A 26,940-nucleotide genomic window follows, 5' to 3' on the forward strand; every position below is an offset into this window, starting at 1 on the left:
CCTAAATATGAATCACAGACCAGGCCCAGATGTAGAATATGAGTCTGGGCCAGATCCGCACCAATTGCCATGGCAATAATAACTGTACCAGTTCTGGCCCAGATCTGTCTCTGATCTGTAATTCCAACCTGTTCCGGTATTGGCCCGTTGAAAGAAATGACCCCGGGGCAGGTCCGTTTAGTGGATCTGCGCCAAATGCTAATGAAGATCTGGACCAGATCTGGCCCAAATATATTTTGCTGTCTGGGTAGGAGATTTGGCCTATGTACGCTATAGCCTATGCTGCTGACATAGCCTAATAAAAAAGGTTTCAATGACAAACAGAGATTGGCTATCATAACACAAGTGAATGAAAAATTAAAGAATTCGAATTTGTCTGAGGAATCACACACACACACACACACAGACACGGCACACACACTCACACACACACGCAGAGACACACCTCCTCTTTCAGTGCAATCTCATCCTCCCAGAGCAGTATCTTGGTTTACCACAACTGCTGAACCACTGTAGACACACACAAATCAGACAACCCATGTGGAGAGCCCAGATTTTTAGCATTTTGAAAACATAACTTTGCATTAGGCAATTTGAACTTCTGACTACATCCTTGCAAATCAAGTCTGACCTGAGCTGCGAAAGCGTGGTTAAACTATGTGGGCGTGGCCAGGCTAGAGCTGTGCCTGTCACTGCACAAATTCACTGCTCCTCTGTTCCATGGAAACTGACATATTGTGGAAATGAAGCAAATAATAAGCCATTTAACATAGGCATATATTGTTGAAAGGGATTCAATTATGGTGGTGAGATCAATGATTTCCGTATAGGCCTAATACAAGATGTGACATATTATGACCGCCGCACAGCTTGCCAAGTTTCGTGGAATTCCGTTCATGGGGGGCCATACAATACTGTATGTGTAAATTTAGTGACTATACACCTGTAGATGGCCGGACACAGTTGTCTGTGAATATCTCGAGAACCGTAGGGCCTAGGATGACCATTTATTTCTCTATGTTGGCCTCCAGGGGCCATGTCAACCTATATACACTCATTTGATGTATAGCGCTACCTAAAAATGAAAAAGCAAAAATGAGGCATTATTATCACAGGTATCTGGCTAACAGGTTCAAAACTGCACGAAATTTTAAGTGTAGGATCATCATGACACCCTCTGAATGTATGCCAAGTTTCATGGAATTCCGTTCATGGGGGACCACAATAAATATATGTGTACATTTAGTGACTGTGCACTACGCATGCACACACACACACACACACACTCATGAACACACACATAAAGATACGTGCACACACATGCAGGCACACACATACTCACACACACATAAACACACACACACACACACTCACACACATAAACACGCGCACACAAACACACACACAAGCACAGACACACACACACAAGCACAGACACACACAGGTATGCACACACTCAAACACACGGCCGCATGCGCACACGCATAAACACACACACACACACACAAAAAGACACATGCACACACATACAAACACAGTAGACATGTAGGCATATGTACACACGCATACACACACACAGGCACGGACACAAGCACACACACGCACACATTTACACAATCACGTAAGCACGCATGCACAAACACACGCACACACACACACATAAACACACCCACACACACACACACAAACATGCATAAAAACACACACATGCAGGCAAGCAGGTACACGCACACATACCCCATTACCCCTACACACTCACAAGCGAACACACACACATAAACACACACAGACACATAAAACACACACACACACATGCAGGCAAGCAGACACACACACACACACACAGTGTTCGAATTACCATAGGGCCCGGTATAGTGCCCAGCCCCCTTAGTTCTGACCAGGGCACTATAGTTCTGCTCGAAATCACTGTCAGAGGGGGCCCACTCATTCATTGTCAAGTTGCCAACCCGTAACTACGATAATCTACATTTTCCCCGTTGGTTGCAATGTGTATTTCCCCCACAGACTGCAGGGGCACTGCTCTGCATAATAGCCCCCTGTCCTGTCCGATCTCACCCTCCTCTGAATCGAGTTGTTATTAATTTTGCTAGAGCGTTGTTAGCGATTGAGCAATTAGCAGCAGTGGAAAAAGTTGAAAGGAATGTATGTCGAGGAGTATCGGGACTTTAAAATGCAAGGGGCAAGGGAAGGGTCCTGCCTGTCATCGCAGGCAACACGTTTTTACCTAGCCTACTTCAGCAGAATGCGAGAGAGGATTCTCTGCGCTTAATGACATTGATGACAAAGCCAGAAATCGTTTAAGGGAGCGCAGCTTAAATGCGCTTCTTTTTCTGAGCATCAATGCGCCTCCCCTGGTCCAGTTCAACCAGCCATTCGTGAAAGCATGGCTCAAGGCTAGGCATTGTCCATCAACTGCGTGGAAAACGGGAAAAAATGCCCAGAAAGAGATGGGCCACTTTGGGACTATCTCTTAGCCGAGATGTGATAAAGACAGCTGTTTTGTGTTAACTTTCAGTTTTTTCAGTTGTGCGATGTTCAGTTGTGCACGTAAAATATTTGACAATTAGCTCTGCTCAGATTCATTTTTGGCAATAGCCTTTGTTATTAGGCTGAATTTCATAATGTCATATATTTCATTTGAATAAACTGGCTACCCTGCTTATTATAATCTATTGGATGTTGAATCGACAGTAGCCTTTGTTATTAGGCTGAATTTCATAATGTCATAGATTTCATTCCCCCCCCCCCCCCCCAAGTGGGCCCCCCCGGAAACTACGGGGTAATTCGAACACTGCACACACACACATTTGATTTTTTTATTTGAATCCGCCAATCACATTTCTTACAGAAAGGATTCAAATACTCTCAGAGATGCCACAGCTTTGACATTCAAGAGTACATAAAGCATTGCTTACACCACACAGCAAGGCTGCCTATCACAGCTGATATGGAGCAGAATTTTGCCAGCTGTTTAGAGCTTAGTGCTGCAACTAGGCACATGTTCAGTAGCCTACTAAGTCCATAGTTTCTCTGCTGCATTAACGATGGCAGTTACAACCGGTGAGATGTTTAAGATTTTAAACACACAACACACACACACACACACACACACACCATTACCCCTCTACCATTACCCCCCCAAGCACACATTACACAAAAGCATACGCACACATGCACACACTGATTTACATACATAAAATTAGCAGGAGTAGGGGATGGAGTGGGAGATGGAGACAAATTGACAAGCGTGATTTATTTTTGCTGAGAGAATGTGCAGTACTGAACGGCGGTCATGTGTTGCACCGCTTTGCGGTACATCTAGTTATTGCACAACTTGGCACACGCGCGTACGCACCCACGCACAAGGACACAGACAAACACACTCAGACAGACACACACACAGACACACACACACGCACACACACAGACACGCACACAGAAGGGGAAGGGGGCAGGCTGTGGTGTGATATAGCTCAAAGTAGCCATAGGTGACGTAGAGAAGAGGAGGCAGGTATTGAAGAAGTCGCACACGACTGCGAGCAAAATTCAAGGGCATGTGCCGAACTTCACAGACCTGTCGCAACCTAACAGAAGCAGGTAGGTTAGTAAATGGTTAATCTTTCTCACTTATAATAATATTATAAAATATTTCCGTTGTAGGCTATTTCAGTTCACCATCACACATATTCACAGTTCACCATCTCTCATCTTTGCATAGTTTGATTGATGCTTGCCAATGATGTTATTGATAGGCTACAGGCTATTTTAGGCTTGTCAATTTAGCTGTTTTTTTCTCCGAATAATCTGGGAATAAAGAGCTTTTGGGAAGACGGGGTAACTGAGCTAATTAGATGCCAGGTAATTCCGACAGTCTTTAATTGAGGAAACGATATCTGCTCTGTACCACCAATTCGTGTGTTGGTATGCGTGCTTTCTCTCAATGCCAGTAAGTTTATGCAGTTTCATGGCACAGTATAGGCTATAGCCTACGTTGGTTTCACACTAACGTTATTCATTCATATGGTAGCCTAAGGAATGCACTGAATCCTAGCCTTCTGGTCACCTATTTATTTTGAACCCTTCTCAAAGTATTTCCGTTTGTGTTGCATTATATCTTATAATTATTTTATTATTATATTATTATTATATACTTTAAACAATTTAGCCTCTATGGACCGAATAAGAAATAGGCCTACTTATCATTATCAATTTGCAATAAGCATTAATAATACATGTGCAGGTGTGTAGACAGGTGTGCGAATGAGTAACATCGCTCAGGCTAGAGAAGATCGAGCCACAGGTGGTGTTTCAACAGTGGGGACAGGCGCAAGAGACCTACTACAGCGGACTAGGCTATACTGTAGCCTAAAGGCGCAGTCAAGGATTTTACGCAATTTCCATAACATTTTTGACACAGCAACGACCGCTGCCCGTTCTGTGTGTAGGCTACACTGTAAGAAAACCCCGGTTTCATAGGCAGCCCAAGCTCCGAAAACTGGGAACAAACAAGTGGGGCAACCTGTCCCCCAAACAAAAATGAAACCCTGCAAGGAATTTCTCTGGGCTACTGTAGGTATTCAATGCCCTAGCCAGCTCTTGTTTACAAGTCTTGTTTTGTTTGAGCCACCTTGATAGCACAATATTAACAAAAATATGCGCAATATTAAGTTGTTTTAAGCAGCCTTTATTGCTTTAGAAATGTAAGTATGTAATAACATTTTGCTTCACATTTCTGTTTGCAATTCAACGTGAATGTTGAGCCCGGTAGCAGCTATCTGAATGCGCATATCATGATCCATATCACGCTCCGATATCATGTTTTATGTAAATGCTTGGAAAACGAATTATTGAAGAATCACCGATTCAAAGTAGGCAAAGTAGGAGACTAATCTTTATATTCTTGTCTGTTCCAAATCACATTGATTGCAGCCTATGTTAAGAGCCCTATCACCAATCTGATTTTAAAAATGGTATGGGAACCGAACTGCAAACTCATATACTCCAGCCTCGTCTTTGTTGCTTTCATTATTTCCTTTTAAAAGTTTCTTGTATTAAAAAGGAGATACACAATGGCAAGCCAGCTGGAATCTGCCACTCTCTTTGTCTCTCTCCTGTGCGCGCAAGGTTCCCAATTAAGTGAAGTAGGAGTGCCGGCGTAGCTACGCCGTGGAGTTGACGCAGAAGCATGTTCAGCCCTTTAGATCTGCTACGTGCACACCCTTTAGGACCTAAAAAGTAGCATCCTTGCATGCAACATGGCGTTGGTGCATTTTGACATTGTAAACGTTCACGAGGAAGGGTTAAACGCACTTTGCAGTAAAGCATCTCTCCTTGGTGCCCTATGCACAGTGCGTGATGCGCCTGGTGGTAGCCAGTCCCGGCGGCATGGGGGGGCTTTGGGGGGCTAGGCCCGTCCTGGAAGTCATCTGTGCCCGCCCTGGACGAGCTTGCCTGCTCCAACCAACCCCAATCCCATAGATTGATTTTGAACACTTATTAAATGTAGGCCCAGTGGCGGTGCTAGGGGGTGGCTTAGGGGGCTTAAGCCCCGAATCTTTTTTCAAAAGCCCCGAATCTTTTTTTAGTGTTTTAAATTCCCGGCAACTCTTATTTCCAATATAACTTCCCCTCGGTTTCTCTATAAATGTCACAAAATGCTCTATTACTGAGGAAATATATCCCTTATTTTCAAAGCCCAATATTGAAAAATAATTTGACTTGCTACACGACCTATGCCAGGTCTCTGGGCTATCCCTATGGTGATTTCAATGGTTAGATTGATTTGTTTAGATCCAGTGAAAATGCTGCCTTGACAACGCTACGTCATGGCTTCGGTGTTCCAAAAAGCCTCTGTCAGAAGTCTGTCACTTTTACAGTCTGTGATAAAACACTTTGTGTACATGTTGTTGAAACGTTATGGATATTAGAACGTTTTTCGAAATACAACCCAGCTCCGTTCAAGCAACAGCATCGCCCAGTGAACTGACGGATGGTGTTGTTTCAGGTTGGTGATTTCACGTTAAGAGCTTTCAGTCAGTTAGGCAGGCTAACGTTAGGCTACTTGGCTAGCTCCCTAGCAGCTAAATGCTTAACGTTAACGTTAAATGTCCTCGTTTGTCGGCGGAAAAGGCAAATCCAGTACTCTCATAGGCTAGCTAAGCCTACTGCAGAATAAAAAATTCCAGCTCCCAAAACAAAGTGATCCTCGTCTTGTAACAAATTAGGCTACACTGTTTTGAAATGTCAGAAAAACCCATTAACAGTTATCTGCCCATGTCAACTTTTCAGTGTCATATGTTGCACAAAAGAATGTTAACTGTTAGCCTACCTTAACACCTTGTTGATATCCTATCCACCACCACAGATCTTATAATCCAAGAGTCCACATAAATATAAAAGTCATGTTATGTTGTTTTGGCTGCCTAACTAATTATTAACTAGAAAAAAACATTACAATGATATATTGAGAGGAAAGGGCCCTTTCCATAAGTGTGTTAATCAAGCACCATGCAGTCTGCATTCATAATCTAGGTGCTTGATTTTATGCACCTGTGTAAAGGGACCTGATGAAACCTATGAATAATCTTGCTAAATTACAAAATTAATATAATTTAGAAACGCCTATGTCAAGATGATAATGCATTCCTTCTAAAATACCCTTGTATCATGATGACTGGCCATACTGTAATTATATCATAATATTATGTATATTATAGTATAAGATATTATATTATATTTGTCACACAGATGAGATCAGGGAAGAGGAAGAAGGAGAATAGCAATAATAAACAATAATGTCATATCAAACAATAGCCTAATGAAAATAAACAAATACTATAATATACAAACCATAAGAAACGCTTAATTAACTAAGTACATGCTAAACAGAACAGATATTGCCTCTTGAAAGACCCAAAACTATAATTTTACACAGTGTGCCAGTCAGATACCTTGAATCTGTTGAATGTTAGTTTCACATTTTTTAAGTCTCAATGTGTCCATTAGTTTACACAAAAATCACTAAAAGTCATTATTTAAGGGGTTATTTAAAAGCCCCGAATGTTTACAATGTCTGGCTCCGCCCCTGTGTAGGCCTATATTATACGTTTGTCAATCTAGCAAGTAGCAAATAAAACTTGTAAAATCTGTATTATTCCGTAGCTAATCAATCAGGAACATTAGGTAAGCCCATCACCTAAATTGAGAGGAGGTTACGTGGCGCAGTCTACTTCACTTCTGCACTAACCCCTGTCATCCGTTGACAAATAGCTTATCGGCTCGCAGGTAGGCTATATCTCATATCGTAGTTAGTTAGTAGAAGTAGGCCTAGTAGTTTCTGGGTTTGTTTGATAGCATTAACCTTTACTGTTTTTTTCTTCTGACCTAGTCGGAGAATAGGGCCGAAGTTATCCGTAACTTCGGGGCCACCTCCCTAACACTCTATCTGAAAGTGGTTAGCAAATGAACGAGGATTTTGGTTTTATCTGCGGATTTATTTTTGCATTATTTTCAATATGACTAGCCCCAGTCTCAACAGCACGTCTACTTTTTCCACATGCATCTCAGTTCTACACACATATCCCCTCTCGCTTTCTCTCTCTCTCCATCCCTGCGCACGGGGCTCTCTTAAAGGAGCTGCACCATTTTACAACAATTGCATCTACATTTTGGTAGGGTGAGATACCTCTCTGGTGTGTTTCGTTTTGCCATGGGTTAAAATAACATGCAGCCTACTGTTTTTTTGCACAAATGCTGCTAATAAATGTATATTTAAATAAACATTAACACAAACACACGCTACTTCATGCAAAATACCTGATTGTTCTGTGTTATGTGGTCTACAAAAACGTTAGACTTTGAAATGTATTAAATTAATTGTCAAAATCAGCAAATTATGAAAATTTTGTTTTACACTGCTCGAGGCAAAGTGGTATTTTAGATGAGGATTTGGTCATAGATGATAATTGCATGCATGGTGTGTGCGTGTGTGTGTGTGCGCGCGCGCACGCGGGTGTGCGTGTGTGTGTGTGTATATGCGCGCGTGCTGTGCTGCGCTCAGTCCCAGTCGTGCTCCCTGCTGCTATGGTCTAGCTCTGCATTGGCTTGCTACAGGCAACACACAATGCAGAGATAGCGAGAGAAAGAGAGTGAAATGCACACAAGCCTACATATGGATGATATGGGCATAACAAGCACCCCATTATGTGTCTTAGTTAGAGAGTTTACGTTTGGTTTAGTGTGAGTAATGTGAATAGGGAAGAGGAGGGTAATTGTGATTAAGCTATACATTTTTCATCTTGCTTTATTTTCTTAAAGGCTTGCAGTTTGGCGAGTCATTTTACTGATCAGATCATACACACAGCAAAAAAGAGAAATGACCAAAGAAACTGATATTGGTTGGTAGTTGGTACCGAAGAATTTGTTTGTATAGTTTTGTGCCTGCATCAGGGACTTGTGTGTCGTCTGGTCATGTTGCTGATCAGATCATAAACGGCCACAGCAAGGAAGAGGAATGACATACGAATTTGTTGGTGCTTGTTGGTATTTGTGGGTGCCCGCATTAAGGGCTTGCATTTTGTTTGGTTATGTTGCTGATCAGATCGTAAATGGTTGTTGGTGTTTTTTTTTACTTTGTTTTGTTGTTTGAGTGCTCTTGGGATTCCACCTTTGAAATACTTTGAATATCTTTCTCTGTCCACTTGCTTATATAATGCTATTAAAGTACTATTGTTGCATTCATGTTAATACAGTTTGAAAGAGACAGGGAGATAATATGATTATTTCATTATTATTATTTTGTTTAATGTCATTTTATTTCATTCAATCTTACTCCAATTATTATGTGTAATGGTGAACGATTAACATATTGGGATTTTAGTTCCACATACATTTGGGTATTATTTGGGTATTAGCCTATTTTAGTTCCAGAGGAAGTGGTTTCCCTGCCAGACAGATTTGGGGAAGAGAGAGAAGTGAGCCGATCAACTGCCGATCAGGCTACTGAGTGTTGGCTTGTCTGACTCTTGTGTTGTGAATAAAGAAGTTATAACCAAATTGTAATCTGTTGTCAATTTACCCACATCTGAGAGAAAGCAGAGTGTGAACTCTGCAAACCCACACAAATGATCAGACTACAAAAGAAAGAAAGAAAGAAAGAAAGAAAGAATCTCTCCATGTAGTGAAGTGTGGTAGTTGGGCATGCATGTCTTTGTGTGTGGGTGACCGTGGCCTTGTGGGTGATGGACATACATTCCCTACAGTATCCGTGCAGGCAGAGACAGGGAGAGGGAGAACAGCCATGCTCCTTGCTGGATGGATAGTGGGACATCTCTGTTGGATGGCTCTGCAGGTGAGTCAGCAACAACTCTCCCTCACATACACACACACACACACACATGCACACACACATACACGCACACACACACACACACACACACACACACACACACACACACACACACATTCTCTCTCACCAGATTCACCAGATTACCTGTGTGTGTGTGTGTGTGTGTGTGTGGACCTCAGTGGGAAAGCGCATTTGGGAAAGTGCTGGAGGAAACCTACAGAAAATGGCTTCAGTATCAAGACGATTGCTTGAGACAGATCCAGCAAGACCCACAACCAGCTGGTAATCTTAAATACACATACACATTTATATCTTCAGGACAATGTACTGCTTACTGTATATATGCAATGATATGAGCAAAATGCAAACCTGCACAGGGATAACGATGCAGAGTCCAATGCCCTAACTCAGCCATCACAGCAGCGCTTTGTCATAAAGAACACGTCACACAATCACTTTTCCATCCAATATGAAACTACATCAGTTGCAAATGGCAATGGACCCTTATGCTGGCGTAATGTGCTGAACCTTAGTATGAAATGAATTATTGGAGAAGAATCACTTCTCCAGAAGAATCATTCAAAATGTGTAACTTATAAATATTGTTATGGAGCCCCTGTGATTTTTGCTGACATTTTCTGGCAATGGTCAATTACCTTTTGTGTAGTTTAAGATGTTGTAGATATTAATGTATAGTGTGTATATAATGTATAAGTCTGTCAGGCTCAGACAGACACACACACACACAGCCGTGGCCCACTGGTTAGCACTCTGGACTTGTAACCGGAGGGTTGCCGGTTCGAGCCCCGACCAGTGGGCCGCGGCTCAAGTGCCCTTGAGCAAGGCACCTAACCCCTCACTGCTCCCCGAGCGCCGACGTTGTAGCAGGCAGCTCACCGCGCCGGGATTAGTGTGTGCTTCACCTCACTGTGTGTTCACTGTGTGCTGTTTGTGTTTCACTAATTCACCGATTGGGTTAAATGCAGAGACCAGATTTCCCTCACGGGATCAAAAAAGTATATATATACACACAGACACACACACACAGGTGTGTTGTTTTGTCTTCTCTTTCTGCTTTTGTTTATTCTTCCCAATTTGACTTTGGCTAATGAGATCTGAGTTGCTTGGCCAGTCTTGTTTAAATTGGTCTCAAAAAGAATCTGCAGGTGAGACGCTGTGGTGTGCAAACTTTGATTTAATTGGCCACATATCATCATATATTCATTTCCATTTCATTTCCACAGCTCCTTTCAGTACAAGAGAAAAGATGAATAATGATCCTCATTTCCCACACCCAGGGTTTTGATACTTTGTCCAAATCATGGGCACTTAATAATGAAGATAAAAAAAAAACATATTTCTCGAGGAGTTCGAGGTAATTTGTAATACAGTGGTCTTACATTTGTGAAGCTTCCACATAAAGACACTCTCCCCAACACAGTAAAGACATTCATGAATAGTATAATGAGACTTGAGTAGAGATATTATACGCAGAGCAGAATAGCAACTCCCCTCTGATATTGTCAGAATGTCAAGCAGTATCATTCCATTGACGGCAAAGTAAAGAAGAGCAGGGCAGTAGAAGGACATGGGTGGACACGGGTGGACTTCATTTATAGCACACAATACTACTGGCTATGATTCATAAAACATATTGTTGGATTTGATTAATACAGTAAAATACACCGTTTGATTGGATTCATAAATGTTTGAATTTTATATCTGTTAACATGGGGTACGTTCTATTCTGATTAGGTGCTCTCAAGCGCTTTAGAATGTTTCATCAGAATAGACATTTTGGCCTATTTAGATACAGCAGGCAGTCCAATTGACCGTATACAGACACAAATGAACGGAATACACCTTTTCATTCCGATTAAAATTCTCGGATCAGGTATTTTTATTCCGATTGAGGTGTTTATCTCTCTGTATCTCTCTCTCTCTCCATCCCTCTCTCTCTCTCTCTCTGTGTGTGTGTGTGTGTTAGGCATCTACTGTAACAGATCCTTTGATTTGTATGCTTGCTGGCCTGATGGAGTGCCTGGAATGTTGGTAAATGTTTCCTGTCCCTCCTACCTGCCCTGGGCACAGACCGGTAAAACACACACACATACACACACACAAACAAACACACACACCACATATATAATTAGCTGAATGTATATCACACTTATGTGTGTATGTGTGTGTGTGTGTGTGTGTGTGTGTGCATGTGTGTGTTACAGTTCAGCATGGTGTGGTGCGTAGGCGCTGTGGTCTGGATGGGCAGTGGGTGAGAGACTTAGAGGGTCAGCTGTGGAGAGACATGTCCGAGTGTGAGGAGGAACAGAGCACATACATCCAGGAGGTAAACACACACACACACACACACACACACACAAACACACACACACACACACACACACACACACAAACGTGTTCCTCTATGTACATTGCCCACCGCCACAATTTGTTCTCTTAATTAGATAGTGGAGAAATTCCCAGATGAAATGGAGATAGGCTTACTCCAATATTTTAGAAACAGGCCAGTCAGAAATTGAGCTCTGTGAGTCTACCCTAAAATTCCCTCAGAATTTTAAACAAGCAACGGTGTATGGAAGTGGATTGATGAATAAACTTCAGAAAGACAGAAAGTTTGTTGTACTGTATTCATAGAGTCTCAATGACCGAATCAGTAGATTTACCTGTTGTCAGTTGAGTTCGTTCAATTCATTTATTGTAGGCTAGTAGCCTAGGCAAATATGAAAGAAAAACGGAGATGTAACGTGGCTACCGGCGGGATTTTGAACTTGCATGTTTCATGCATTTTAGGGCAAAAAATACCATGGGATTGATGTGTTCTCCATTTGAGGAACATAATCAATTGTAGTAGAGCGGCTACAGGAAAAATCGTGCAAATTATGATACAAGCGTGTAATTTGGCAGGTATGTGCTCAAGACCAATACAATCAAATCTATCTGATTGGCCACTTGAAATGGCGGCCATTTTCCAAGATGGCCGCCAAAAAAGACCCCAGAAATTGATTTATTGCTCAGAACTGACCAAAGATATTATGATACAAGCATGAAATTAGGCATGTATGTGCTCAAGACCAATACAATAAAATCTGCCTGATTTGCCATTTTTAATGATAAATTGATCGATTTTAATGATAAATTGATCAATTTAAATTGATTTGTTGTACAGAATTGACAAAGGAAATTAAGATACAGCCATGAAATTTGGCAGGTATGTGCTTAAGACCAACACAATACATTTGAACTGATTTTCCAGTTTAAATGACGGCCATTTTTCAAGATGGCCGCCAAAAAATACCATAGAAATGGATTTGTTGCACAGAATTGATCAAGCAAGTTATTATACAAGCATGAATTTTGGCATGAATGTGCTAAAAAAACAATACAATCAAATCTACCTGACTCGCCACTTGAAATGGAAGCCATTTTACAATATGGCCGCCAAAAGACTGAATTTAGCCCAGAAGTGAGCAAGAAAATGATGATACAAGTATGTAATTTTGTGTGTTTGTGCTAAAGAGCAATATAATCAAATCCACCTCATTTGCAACTTGAAAATGTAATATGGCAGCCATTTTTAAAGACACTAGAACTTCATTAATTGCAATTAATTTAGCAGATGTGGCCCAAATCAATGTTAACATTCACTACATTTCTGTTTCCTTCTATGATGAAGTAATTGGAAATTCAATCAAGCAAGAGATTCAGTGTTTCACAAATGAACTATGTACAAAGACTACAAACACATACAGCAGGTGGAGAAAAAGAAAATGCCTTTGATGAGTGGTGGGGCAGTATATCAATATCAATTGCTGATTATTCTGACCATGTCACAAGTAAGATGTAATATTTCTTTACCCACCCTCACCTTGAGCATGGAAAAGGGCAATGTTGCTACAGTTAGTCAAACCAAAAATTTTTTTGACGTTGCGGTCAGTAAGGCCTTCAGAGTGGTTACACAGAACACTTATATGCTAGTATGCCTCATATATAATATTCCTGTCTGTTCTTACTGCCCTACTTTGTAGCCTACTCTCCTACTACAAATTACACTGTATATGCCATTTTACATTTGAGTATATGTACTGTATATCACTTTCGATATCCTTACAATATTTAGAACAAAACTATCTGAATTAAACCAGCAACTGAGGTTATTCGGAATTAATTTTAGCCACTTTCAGCAACATTGGACCATTGCTGATTGATTCACTCTGGTCGCCTTGTTCTCTAACTCTGGGGTAATTGTGGGGACAGTCGCAGAGAGCACAAATTATAGTGAGCGGCACATTATTACCATATTATTACCAATAGTACCATTAGCACGTTATTAGTGTTTTTAAATGCCCATATCGAGAAAATCATAAATTACCGTTATTAGCATATTATTACCACAATGGTATCGGATCACGCACCACCCTCCATTGACATCAAGAATTGTCATTATTAGCATGTTATCACCATGTTATCAGTGTGTTATAAGGGGCTTATTTGTCATTAATAACTGTTACCGCTGTTATTTGCATGTAAAACCAAAAGCGACCTATGCGACCAGAAAGATGGAAGTCATTATTTGTCTATGGAGGGTCGGCGAATAAAGCGACCAAAGTGAATTCGCCGGGTGCGAACCAATCTGGGCGACCAGAGCGATTAAGCGATTTAGCTATTAAAAGTCAGCTAATATGATGGTAATGAGCGGTTCGGCAAAAAACGATTGGAATGCTCTTATCTTCGAATGTCCCAGGCTGACAAGCCAGAGCCGTTATGTGATTAGCTAAATCAAACATGTCAATGTCACGTCCAGAGCGAAAAAAGCGAATTCATGACAAAGCTTCTTCAACGACCTTGGCTACTTGGTAGCTGAGGTTGTTTCTGGTGTACACACATCTTTTGTTTAACAGCAACATAGAGAAAACCATGAATTGCCGTTATTAGCATATTAGTGTCATTATATTATTAGCATGTCATAACCATTTTATTTGTTTGGGGGGGGTGGGGGGTGGCATCACGCAACGCGCTCCATTGACATTAAGAACTGGCATTATTAGCATGTTATCACCATTCAATTTGTGTGTCATAAGTGGCTTATTTGTCATTGTGGAACATTTTTAATATCTGTATCACTTCATCATCTATGGAAACATATTTAAGGAGAGTGAGCAATTATTTACACCACATTTGCAATTTGCACATTTGAAATTTGCAAATTTCTCGGGTCTTTTTGGACGCCATCTTGGAAAATGGCCAGCATTTGAAGTAGCAAATCAAGTGGATTTGATTGTATTGGTCTTGATCACATCCATGCCAAATTTCATGCGTCCATGATAATTTGCTTTGACAATTCTGTGCAATAAATCAATTTCTAGGGTCTTTTTGGCAGCCATCTTGGAAAATGGCCACCATTTCAAGTTTCCAATCAGGTAGATTTCATTGTATTGCTCTTGAGCACATACATGTTGAGTTTCGTGCTTGTATCATGATTTGCTAGGTCAATTCTATGCAATAAATCAATTTCTGGGGTCTTTTTTGGCGGCCATCTTGGAAAATGGCCACCCTTTCAAGTGGCCAATCCGGTAGATTTGATTGTATTGGTCTTAAGCACATACATGTCGATTTTTCATGCTTGTATCATAATTTGCTAGGTCAATTCTATGCAATAAATCAATTTCTGGAGTCTTTTTTGGCGGCCATCTTGGAAAATGGCCGCCATTTCAAGTGGCCAATCAGGTAGATTTGATTGTATTAGTCATAAGCACATACCTACCAAGTTTCATGCTTGTATCATAATTTGCACGATTCTTGCCAAATTGGCCTTGTAGCCGCTCTACTATTGCGGACGTGCACAGACAGCTCAGAAACAGAGTGCATAGGCCTAGGTTATAGGCTACTTTCACTTTCTAGAGTGCGCATTCATTACGTAAAAGATGCTTCATACCAAAACAACGATCAAACATTATCAGAAATGTATCATGACGTGTTGTCACAAAGACTTACTCTAATTAGAAAATCGAAACCAAGTAAGTGTAAGGTATGAGCTACACCAGGCGCGTAACTAAAGCGTTCCGTTCGCGACGCGTAAAATCCATTTTAGATTAATAGAGTATTTTTTTCGAATGTACGCCCCGCTGTCACTTCTGGTGTAGCTACTTCCATTGATTATAATCGAATTGTTGCAGCAGACACAACGCGAACGGAACGCTTCAGTTACGCGCCTGGTGTAGCTCAGCCCTAAGTGTTCTCTCATCGATGCCTATAGGCCTATAAGGAAAATGCGATTTCAGTTTGTAAAATGTATCCCCCCCCCTATGTGAAGCACTGAAGGGGGGAATTCCCCCCCCATTTTGAAAAATGAATTTTAAGCCCTGGATTAAACTTAGCTTCATGTGTTCCACTGAACATTATAATAAGTGGGTTCACAATGTGTGGGGCTGTGCTAACCTGACCATAAGGCTACTTTGTTCAAAGTAAAAATGTATTGAGACAAGGTAGCATCCCATCTATCTAATCAGGGTTATCTCAGCATAGTGTACTAGTCTATAATATACAAACCATAACTCATAAAAAACGCTTAATTAACTAAGTGCATGCTGATCAGATAGGCTATGCCTATAGACCCCTCTTGAAAGACCCAAAGTGCCAGTCAGATATAGGCCTACCTTGAGTCTCACATTTTTAAAGTCTCAATGTGTCCATTAGTTTACACAGAATTCACTAGAAGTCATTATTTAAGGGGTTATTTTTCAAAATGTTCTGCCGGGGGGCATGCCCCCGGACCCCCCTAGCTTTCCTGTGTGTGACACTGGGCTAAGCCCCCAATGTTTCAAATGTCTGGCTCTGCCCCTGACAGATACACAAACAGAAATGAATGCTCCAGCTTTAAGGCTAGGCTATTTTGCTGTAACACCCCCACACACACTCAGGGACACACAGACACATACACACACCCATTCAGACAATACACACAAACGCACACATCTTCTTACATATACAAATTTAGTTTTAATGACATTTACAAAAAGAGTGAGTGTTGCCATTATAGCAGACTAACAAACTGACATCTGCATTCCCCACTGGCAAATGAAATATTTCCATTTCCCCAGGCACTTTTGGGTTCAGTTGTACAGGGCCGCTATCTCTCCTAGCTATTTTGAAATTCACACAGACCTCTCCTGAGGTGGGTTATAGGACAGCATTTGCATTACTGTATGCTGATAAGAGCTTCAAGAGATACTAGTAATGTCAAGTATTTTTGCAACATGAATACATTTGAAACCAGCTATACTTTTTCACATGGCTTACACATACACACTACTGCAACGACTCTTATGTCACCAAATAATACAACTAAATATTACAGCCCCTGGCTATATTCAGACCACTAACTCTCAGTTTGACAGGGACATGTCTCACACTCTGGGCTGCATTCTGAGCACTTTCTTTTTTTCTTATTTCTGCCTGAAAGTTTGCCACTTCATTGATTATTGCTGTTGCTTAATAAACTGTCTTCTTGTTTGAAGAAGTTGGTTATCCTTGTCAGAGCTGAGAAAGCCATTGGCCAGGAAGTGCAAAGCAGCTGTTGGGTTAACTGACCATTCTCTGGGTAAATCAATGTGATGCGCCAAGATTCCACATTCACATACTCACATCATAATGATGTGTGCTGTGGTAGCTACATGCTTCTAGTTAAAGAGTTCAGTAAAGCCAATTGGCTGTTAGGTAATGAAAGTACTGCTCTAATGAAGGAGCTGGTCTGGATGTTTCCTGGTCAATTACTACAGCACTCAAACATCTACTCTCATTAGAAAGGGAACATTACTGTAAATACCCAGGCTGAGAGCTGTAGCCTACGCGGTAGTGAGAAGAAAACTGAACGAAGTAGAATGACAAATGCAAAGGGACAAGTGATCTATTTACAGTTTTTTTCAACTGCTTACACACTAAATCTTTTCTTGTCACACAATTTTCTAAACATGTCTTCCAAACATCATAACCCCACACCAAATCTGCAAAACCATACACTAATTCTCAGTGTTTGACTCAGTTTTCAATTGACTAAAACACATTTTGCAAAACACCACACACAATTTTCTACCTAACACACAAAAATCTAACAGGAAGTAACTTGATTTCGTTCTTCAAACACAACCCATCAAAATGCCACACTAAATCACCAGTGCTTCACTCTCTCTTCACATGTGCAAACACTCTTTACTTTACTGAACACCATCCAATCATTGCCTTAGTATAGGCCTATGAATAGATATATAGACCCTTTCAATCTGCTCCTAGAGGATTTCCGGTTGAAATATTCAGAACCAATGCAGATACTTTGAAAATAGAGAAAATACAGTAATCGGACTTTAGCTTACAGTAATGTTCTACAAAAAGTTGACTTTATGTAAAATTTGTCTTTTTACTCTATTTTTGTTTGTCCCCATGTTACAGTACCATTAGCTCAATACAATTTTCTGTGCCTCCAGAAATGCCTTAGGAAAGCTTACTGTAGAATTGTTTGTTTCTGCAGTTGAAAGGGTCTATAGGCCTATGAATACATACTGTACACGACCCCCCCCCTCCCACACACACACACACACAAACACAAAATCAGTGTTTTCAAAACTCCATGTACATCTGGTGGTCACTGTATTCTTCTTTGCTTTTTTTCTTGTTTGCTGTAAAATACTGTATTCACAACAGCAAATTATTTGGGAAAAATCACTATTTTTGGTTTCAATATTGCTTGCATTTTTACTGTGTATTTCAACTTCTCTTTGTTGATACCACAACTTTCACTCTTGTATGGAAATACATTTAGAAAGCCTAAGACAGAAGAGCTTTAGGTTTTGAGCAACAGTGTGTACATGATGTATCCAAAATGTCATATTATGACAAAAGTGTTTGTAATGTGAGGCGAATGTTTGCTTTACAGTTTTTCTCAGTCGCTTTGGTGCTTTTTTCAGATCAGAATTAAAATTCTCATAACTATTAGTTCAACCTCCACAACATTTAGTCATTTGTGCACATCATAGTAGCAATTTATCCTTCCTCTGAACAAATTGCAAATGCTTTTGGACATGTATCAGTTGCTTTCATACAATTCTCTGCTGTTTTTTAACATTATCATTTGCTTATGTCATGTCAGTCAAAATGAACTATACTTATGGATACTGAATAGTCGTTCCCAATAAAACTAATAGTCTTCATTTCATTGCTTGAGTCATTACATACAAAATTGCTGAACTAGTTATCAAATTATGTCACAATGCTGTAGAATTGCAAAGAGCATACAGTAAAAATGTATGTATTCAGTGTCTTGTACTCACTTACTCCCCTAACTACAGCAATGTGTAACTTTACTGTAGTTTTCAAATGGCTGTACAAGTACTGTATAGTGCTGTCTTGAGCATGTTCAGGTTGTGTCACAGAGTTCTGACCTTTTTTTGCATTGGAAAACACTGAGAGAACTGTCATAATGAAAACATGACAAAGCCATTTGACTATCTTGTTCATAAACGATGGTGTCAAGACTTCTCATTTTGATGACACTGACAGTTTCATTGACATGAATACCTGCTTTTGAGGAATGGACTATCCATTTTGAGCAAGTGACATGCTTTTGCAGGTCATCCACTAGGTTTTGCAGTTTGCACTAATTGTTTTGAGAAATGCACTAACTGCTGTGCAAATGTTAATAGTGATGTGAGAATAGCACCAAAGTATACTAAAGCGACTGAGAAAAACTGTAAACATGTGTTTTTGACATTTTGAATGTTGTGTGTCATTTTGCTGGAGATCTGGGGCATTTTGCATTTTGTGTGAGCAGTTGTGGGTTTTGTGTGTGGAGTTTTGAAAAATAGACACAGAGTTTTGAAAACGTGTGTAAACAATTGTAAAAAACTGTAAACCCAAAGTCAAAGGAAATACTGTACTCGAAAGCAATACTTTAGAAAGCAATAAAGTATCAAGATGAAAAAGGGATGAGAAGCACTTTTCAGTAGATTAAAAAGAGTTGTGCTTCTTCATTCTATGCCTAAGTTCTACCAAGCACAATGCTTTTTAAGGATGATGATGGTCAATAAGTGTTCATGGTTGGTGTGTGTGTGTGTGTGTGTGTGTGCGTGTGTAGCTGTGGTTAAAACAGGTCATGTTGAGTTTCCGGATCCTGTACACAGTGGGTTACACCCTCAGCCTCCTCTCTCTTCTCTCAGCTCTGATCATTCTACTCAGTATCAGGTCGGTCAGTTTATCTACCTGTATGTTTGTCGAGAAGTCCAGACATCCATCCGTCCACCTGGCCGTCCGTCTTTCCATCCATCCGTTGGTGCATTCATCCATCGGCCGTCCATCTGTCCATTGGGCCGTCCATCTGCCCATTCATCTATGATCCATCCATCCATCCATCCATCCACCCATTCATTCATTCATTCATTCATTTGGCTAGATCAAATTCTACTACCGGTACTCTACTGTAGGATACTGCAATGACCTTTATAAACCATTATCAGACAATCTATTAGCAGTGAATTATCATGTGGGGACAACGTATTAGCCATTAAATTACACAGAGGCTGGGGCTTCAGGTTTAGATTTGGGGTTAACAGTCAGGTAGCTAAGACTTGCTGTTACATACTTGATAATTACGTTACAACTGTCTTGCTGACTTAAAGGGGAATTTCGGCAAGTTTTCACATACATCTCCGTTTCTTGAGGTCACCGAGTAATGACGGTATGGAAAAAACAAAAACAATCTGTTTTACCTAGCTTGAGTTGCTACAGCCAGCAGCTAAAGCAGTCAGGCAGCTACAGCGCTACACTCTGAGCCCCCATGTTCATGCCCTCAGAGTGTAGCGATGTTCTCGAGCTGTTCTTTAATGAAGCATCACCCCTCTCTCAGCTGTCTTTGTTTCACATACTTGTGAGTTGTGGCTGGCTTTTACTGTTGTACTGATAGTGGTACCATCAGTCTTCACTCATGAATCATGTTCCTTTCTGGTCTGTCTCTTCCTTGGTCAATCACACACACTCTCTCTGTTTCTTACACTCTCCCTTTCCACCTCTGACTCTCACAGAGACATGCAATTCAAAGCCATTCAAATTGATTCATTAGTTTCATTATTACTCATTAATAAAGTGTTTGGTAAGTGTGGTATTGTCATTCTTTCTGTCTCTTTGTTTGTGTGTGTGAGGGTTGGGTCTGGGGGTTCTTTCAGTTCAATTAATCTCGTTAAGTAGTGTATAGTGTTATGCCTCTCTGTCTCTCTCTTCTCTCTCTCTCTCTTTCTCTCTCCTCTCTCTCTCATGTACATTCTTTATGTCTTTGTGTGTGTGTGTGTGTGGGTATAGGAAGCTGCATTGCATGCGCAACTACATCCACGCCAACCTGTTTGTGTCATTCATCCTGCGGGCGGTGGCCGTGCTGCTGAAGGACTCCCTCATGGACCAGCACTGGAGTCGGCAGATCAACACACAGGCCGACTTACGAGACATGCTGAGTCACAGGGTAGCCAAGGCACACACACAAACACCATCTCATACACACACACATACACACACACACACCAATTAGTCTGCAAAGACTTCAACTATTTCTCATTTTTGATATTGACATTTTGTCATTATAGATACTCCCAATTACTTAAAGGAACCATATGTAATAAATGTATTTCAATTAATCATAAAATTGCCCTGATATGTCACTAGACATTAAGAAATCATGTTCATTTCAAATACTTATATCACTGACAACAGTAGTCTGGCCAGGATATTGTCATTTAAAAAGTTGCAGCCCTCAACTGATGTTGATGTTGTCATGTTGTGTTTTGGCCTAATGCGCCACCCTCCACCTATCTACTAATCACAAAGTCAGTAATGTTTCGTCATCCGGTTGCCAACTCTGCCAGTCAGAGGGGAGGGGAAGGGGATACATCGCTCTACAGTAATTTGAAAGTGATTGTAGTACCAGTTTTGGCCACAATCTTACATACGGTTCCTTTACAGTTTTTTCTGAATGCTTAAACACATTTTTTGTAACTATGGCTTTTTTTGCAAAACTCTACACACAAATGGCAAAACCACTCACTGAGTTCGCAAAACTAAAAGCACAAACACTGCTTTGCACTCAGTTTGCAATTTTGTAACACACACTTTGCACAACTGTAGGCACAATGGCTATTATTTACACTATTTTGCCAACTCTCTGGCACACTTTCTCATGTGAAAACTGTTTTAGATAATTAGTTCACTTTGCAATCAGCCTAAGCACTATAAATAAGCCACAGGTAATGTACAATGGGTACAATGGAGTGAGCAGGAAGAGTGAGAAGAGAAAGAAATAGCCCTTTTACAGACAAAAAAACAGTCTACATGTGGGGATATTGTCATGTCAGGCCTGGATACGTCATTCCAGAATATATTTTTCCCGGTGCCTTGGACTAGGACATTGCATGTGATGTAGACAGAATTTTGAGAGAGACGACCCGATGTAGACTGATTTGTTTTGTCTCAGTGAAATGCTATTTTGTGTTTTGACTTGGAAAAACACACTTGTGTTTGTTTTGATGTGTGTAAATAAACACTGTAATACTGGAAGTTTGGATCCCTGTATGTTTACAGAACTATGACAAAAGTATGACCTCAAACTGACATAGTCTACCTTGTGCACAGAGAAAGCAAAAGCCAGATGTGTTTTTTATTGATACCATCAGTGTGTTGTTGGCACATTGTGTGCTTACTATTGTGATGGCTTGTGTTTACTGTTAGATACGAAAACACAATTTTTACGAAGGTGTGAAGAGTTACTGTAAGCAAGGTGTGTTAGCTTTTGCAAGAGAACTACAATGTTTTGCTGATTGGGTGAGAGGTTTTGCCATTTGTGTGTAGAGTTTTGCAAAAAAAGCCATAGTTACAAAAAATGTGCTTAAGCAATCAGAAAAAACTGTAACTAAACTTAATTAGAATTTAATAACATAATATAACATAACATAATGTAATATAACTTAATTAGAATTGAATAACATAATATAACATAACATAATGTAATATAATATAATGTAATATAATATAATTTCACATGCAATAAATTACTGTTTTTTACAACTGTTTACACACGTTTTCAAAACTCTGTGTCTATTATTCAAAACTCCACACACAAAACCCACAACTGCTTACACAAAATGCCTCAAATCTCCAGCAAAATGACACACAACAATCAAAATGTCGCAAACACATCTTTAAACCAAACATTCGCCTCACATTACAAACACTTTTTTCATAATATGACATTTTGGATACATCATGTAGCCTATACACTGTTGCTCAAAACCTAAAGCTCTTCTGTCTTAGGCTTTCTATATGTATTTCCATACAAGAGTGAAAGTTACGGTATCAACAATTAGAAGTTAAAAATACACAGTAAAAATGCAAGCAATATTGAAACCAAAAATAGTGATTTTTCACAAATAATTTGCTGTTGCGAATACAATATTTTACAGCTTTTTTGCAGAAACAAACAATCCTAAGCGTTCCTAAGGCATTTCTGGAGACACAGAAAAATGTATTGAGCTAATGGTACTGTAACATGGGGACATCAACTTTTTGTAGAACATTGCTGTAAGTCCAATTACTGTAATTTTCCTTTCAAAGTATCTGCATTGGTTCTGAATATTTCAACCGGAAATCCTCTAGGAGCAGATTGAAAGGGTCCATACCTATATAGAGAGTATATCTATTCATAGACCTATACTAAAGCAATGATTGGATGGTGTTCAGTAAAGTAAAGAGTGTTTACACATGTGAAGGGAGAGAGTGAAGCACTGGTGATTTAGTGTGGCATTTTGATGGGTTGTGTTTGAAAAACGAAATCAAGTTACTTCCTGTTAGATTTTTGTGTGTTAGTGTATGGTTTTGCAGATTTGGTGTGGGGTTATGATGTTTGGAAGACATGTTTAGAAAATTGTGTGACAAGAAAAGGTTTAGTGTGTAAGCAGTTGAAAAAACTGTGTAAATGTAAAATATTGTTTTTCCTCTATTTCTGTTAGGCTGCTATTGGCTGTCGTATAGCACAGGTTCTGATGCAATACTTTGTGCTGGCCAATCACTACTGGTTCTTTGGAGAGGCATTTTACCTACATTCAGTCCTAATCACCTCAGTCTTTACGGAAAACAACAAGTACCTGCTATACGTTCTTCTTGGGTGGGGTATGTGTAATATACAGAGCTACAGTGTGTTTATGTACATGTATACGTATGCGTACACACACACATGAATATAGGCCTACTTATAGAGAGATACACTGATATTACACAAACAAAAAGACATTTAATTAAACACCCACAAATCCAAATTCATCTTGAACACATTATTTTGAATGTAAATGAGCCAAGTAGGCAGAAGCACTCAAAACATACACACACACATACTTTTTTTTGTGTGTACGTTTGTGTTAGAGTTTAATTTTTATTTGTAGATTACAAAGCACCTGATTGAAGGAAACACAGACACTCTCATGCAACACATGTGGTATGCCCCCCAACCGTGTGTGTGTGTTGGTGTTTATTTATAGGTACTCCCTTGATGTTTGTCATTCCATGGATGCTAATGAAACTGCTGAAGGAGAATAAAGAGTGAGTATGACATACACAAAGAGAAACACACACACACACACAGACACACACACACACAGATGGCAGAGGTTGATTTGGGGGTCAGAGGGGGTTGTTGGTTTGATGGTGGTAAATGAAAGAACAGGCCTTACTGAGGAGGGTTTGTGTTTGTGTATGTGTGTTATGCTAATGCAATTTTCAGGTGTTGGGCGATCAATGAGAATATGAACTACTGGTGGATCATAAGAGTTCCTGTCCTGTTTGCTTCTCTGGTAACTGGTCCATATTTATGTGCATTTTGTAACTTCACACTGTACTATACTGTAAATATGCAGATTCATGTGCATTTGCTATTGTGCCACATATCTTTTTGAGGGAAAATCCCTTTAGATAAGAGACTCAGGGATTCAGAGCTTATACTTTGGGATGAGTTTTCAGCAGCATTTAGATAACTGTTTGATTATCTGAAGGTGAACTTCCTGATATTCATGAAGATCCTGAAAGTGATTCTCTCGAAGTTACGAGCAGACAACCAACTTCGTTATCCTGACTACAAACTCAGGTGAGCCCTAGGAGAAGATTGGTCAGAAATATTGTGAACCTCAAAAATAGAATGCCTGAACACTGCTAATGTTCCACAGAAACCTTCATTCAGCAATGTTTCTGCGGTCTTCAAACGCATGCAACATTTCTTCATGTGCTTAGTGGGTGCACAGTTATGTTATGTGCACATATAGGTATGTTGACAGTACAGAGATACCAATAAGATGAACCCACAAAGTTTATTTACAGGCAGTCTCGTTATCTGATGTCAAAGTTCTCATTTAAATCAGAAGTGGTGAGACTATTGATGCATGAATACAGAATGACTCTCTTTGTAGTGAAAGCCTATGGTCTACCCCCTGTTTCTTGACTGGCTCAATGCATACTGTAGTGCACTCACATTATAGCTTGAGATTTTAAGTAGGAAGTTGTATACATACCCAGAGTGACGGTTAGTGTTTTTCACCAGGGTGGTGGTGGTGGGGGGGGGGTTGGAAGGTTGGTATCTGAGGCCAAGATATACCAATGACTATATGTTTCTCCTAAACCCTTCAGTTAAAAAAATCATTGGATAGTAAGTCATCACAAAAGAGGACTATTACAATGCTTTCTGTACATTTTCTATATGCATGTGGATTCAAAGAAGAGCTGAAGCAACATAATGATAAACGTGCCCCTGTCGCAACTTTTTTTAATCATGTCGCTAGTATCAAATTCAAAAAGAACATATCATTTCCAAAATCATGTTTTGATTGGCAGATTGGCAAAGGCCACACTGACGCTCATCCCGCTCTTCGGCGTCCATGAGATGGTCTTCATATTTGCCACGGATGAGCAGACGAAGGGTGTGTTGCGCCTCATCAAAGTCTTCGTCACCCTCTTCCTCAGCTCCTTCCAGGTGAGCCCCTCAGAAACCTAATCCCAGTAGGTTCCAGATTTGGCCCAAATGTGTGTCCAATATTGGTGAACAGAGGCAAACACAAGTTCTTATTTTTTTTTTTTTTTAATGTAAACATTTTTCTGTAAACATTCCAAACTGTAATCCTTGTTGCATCCATGTTTGTTTGATAATAACTATTTCCTCAGCTCTTTTGTGTATGTTAACACGTATTCACACTGAACTCAAAGCAAATTAAAAACAATTTGGAAACTGCAAATATTTGACTTTGTTTGCCATTGTTAACGCACCTCTGGTCTGGGCCAGATTTAGAACCAGGAGAACCTGAACCCTTTTAACACACCTGGAGAAGGAAAAAAGGTCATAACATAGGTACAATAGCATCATCAGCAGTCCAGACTATTGTTTGCTGATCATTGGATGACCCTTATGGGTGGTCAATTTGAGTGGTTAAATATTCATACAAACCACAGACACAAACAGACACACACAGACACACACACAAACACACACACACACACGCACACACACACACACACACACACAAACACACACACACACACACACACACACACACACACACACACACACACTGGCACACATACACACAACCCTTGAGAACCCATTGAAATAAAACCCCTATTTATATGAAACAAATCACATCCCCAATATTGTTAGATTTAGATCAATTATGTTGTTATGTATGGAATTAGAATAGACTCATATGTTTTGTATGTGCATATCACGTTTTGAAACTGCAGAAATGATTGTAACTTTAAAATTGACTTGATGTGTATATTTGTAATTGTTAATGTTACAAATATACACTACACTACAAATCTATGGGTACGGATCAGTTTTACAGCAAAAATCATCCTACAGTTACAAATATTTTACCTTTACAAAAATATTTTTCAGTTACAAATCAATGCTCTAAAATCTGTCCCACAGTTACACATCTTTTTGAGACAGTTCTGGCACTTTCAGGTTGAATGGCCAATGGTGATGTTCAGGTTTGTTTAGCCTGAAGGCATACTGAAGTGTCTATTGTAGTTCCATAGTTATGAAAGTGCTATGCAATCATAATTAAATATCTCTACTTGCAGGGATTCCTGGTTGCTGTACTCTACTGTTACTCAAACAAAGAGGTTTGTGTGTGTGTGCGTGTACGTGTGTATTTGCATGCATGTGTATAGTTTGATAGCATGTGTGCAATAATCAGTCTGACTACTGCACAAAAGCTTACTTTTAGCACTTGTTGTGGGTGTAGATTTAGGAAGTTGCTTAGACAGTGAAACACAAACAATACAAATATGTCAAAATCAATGCACGTGAATAATTGACTGTGTGTGTGTGTGTGTGTGTGTGTGTGTGTGTGTCACAGGTAAAGGCAGAGCTTCAGAAGTGTCTGCAGGGATGGCGTCGGAGACTGGAGGTGATGTGCTGTGAGCAGTAAAAGTGCACGAGCACGGGGTGGGTGGGGCTTCTGCTTTTACTGATGCAGCACAACCAG

At 40.1% G+C, this 26,940-nt stretch overlaps 1 protein-coding gene across 1 annotated transcript; it reads left to right on the top strand.

Moving 5' to 3' along the window:
• The first annotated feature begins 9,358 nt into the window (after positions 1 to 9,358).
• LOC143138322 (glucagon receptor-like) lies at positions 9,359 to 26,940 on the top strand. The gene is made up of 13 exons (XM_076298818.1): positions 9,359 to 9,370; positions 9,547 to 9,649; positions 11,355 to 11,462; positions 11,593 to 11,714; positions 19,512 to 19,618; positions 20,729 to 20,885; positions 23,422 to 23,581; positions 23,947 to 24,007; positions 24,189 to 24,258; positions 24,457 to 24,548; positions 25,289 to 25,427; positions 26,534 to 26,575; positions 26,812 to 26,940. Exons 1-13 carry the CDS (start codon positions 9,359 to 9,361, stop codon positions 26,881 to 26,883), a joined length of 1,245 nt encoding a protein of 414 aa, XP_076154933.1. The 3' UTR covers positions 26,884 to 26,940.

The sequence above is a fragment of the Alosa pseudoharengus genome, unplaced genomic scaffold, assembly GCF_046254945.1.
Source record: "Alosa pseudoharengus isolate Yale_2024_CS ecotype anadromous, Long Island Sound unplaced genomic scaffold, YU_APseudo_1.1 YU_APseudo_1.1_scf_21, whole genome shotgun sequence".
In the NCBI taxonomy this organism is placed as follows: Eukaryota; Metazoa; Chordata; class Actinopteri; order Clupeiformes; family Clupeidae; genus Alosa; species Alosa pseudoharengus.

Bases quoted from the DNA above. Each gene is read 5' to 3' on its own strand.
- LOC143138322 (XM_076298818.1), top strand. The intron at 20,886-23,421 runs GTAGCCAAGGCA...TATTTCTGTTAG, and splicing joins GAGACATGCTGAGTCACAGG to GCTGCTATTGGCTGTCGTAT. The intron at 26,576-26,811 runs GTTTGTGTGTGT...TGTGTGTCACAG, and splicing joins ACTGTTACTCAAACAAAGAG to GTAAAGGCAGAGCTTCAGAA.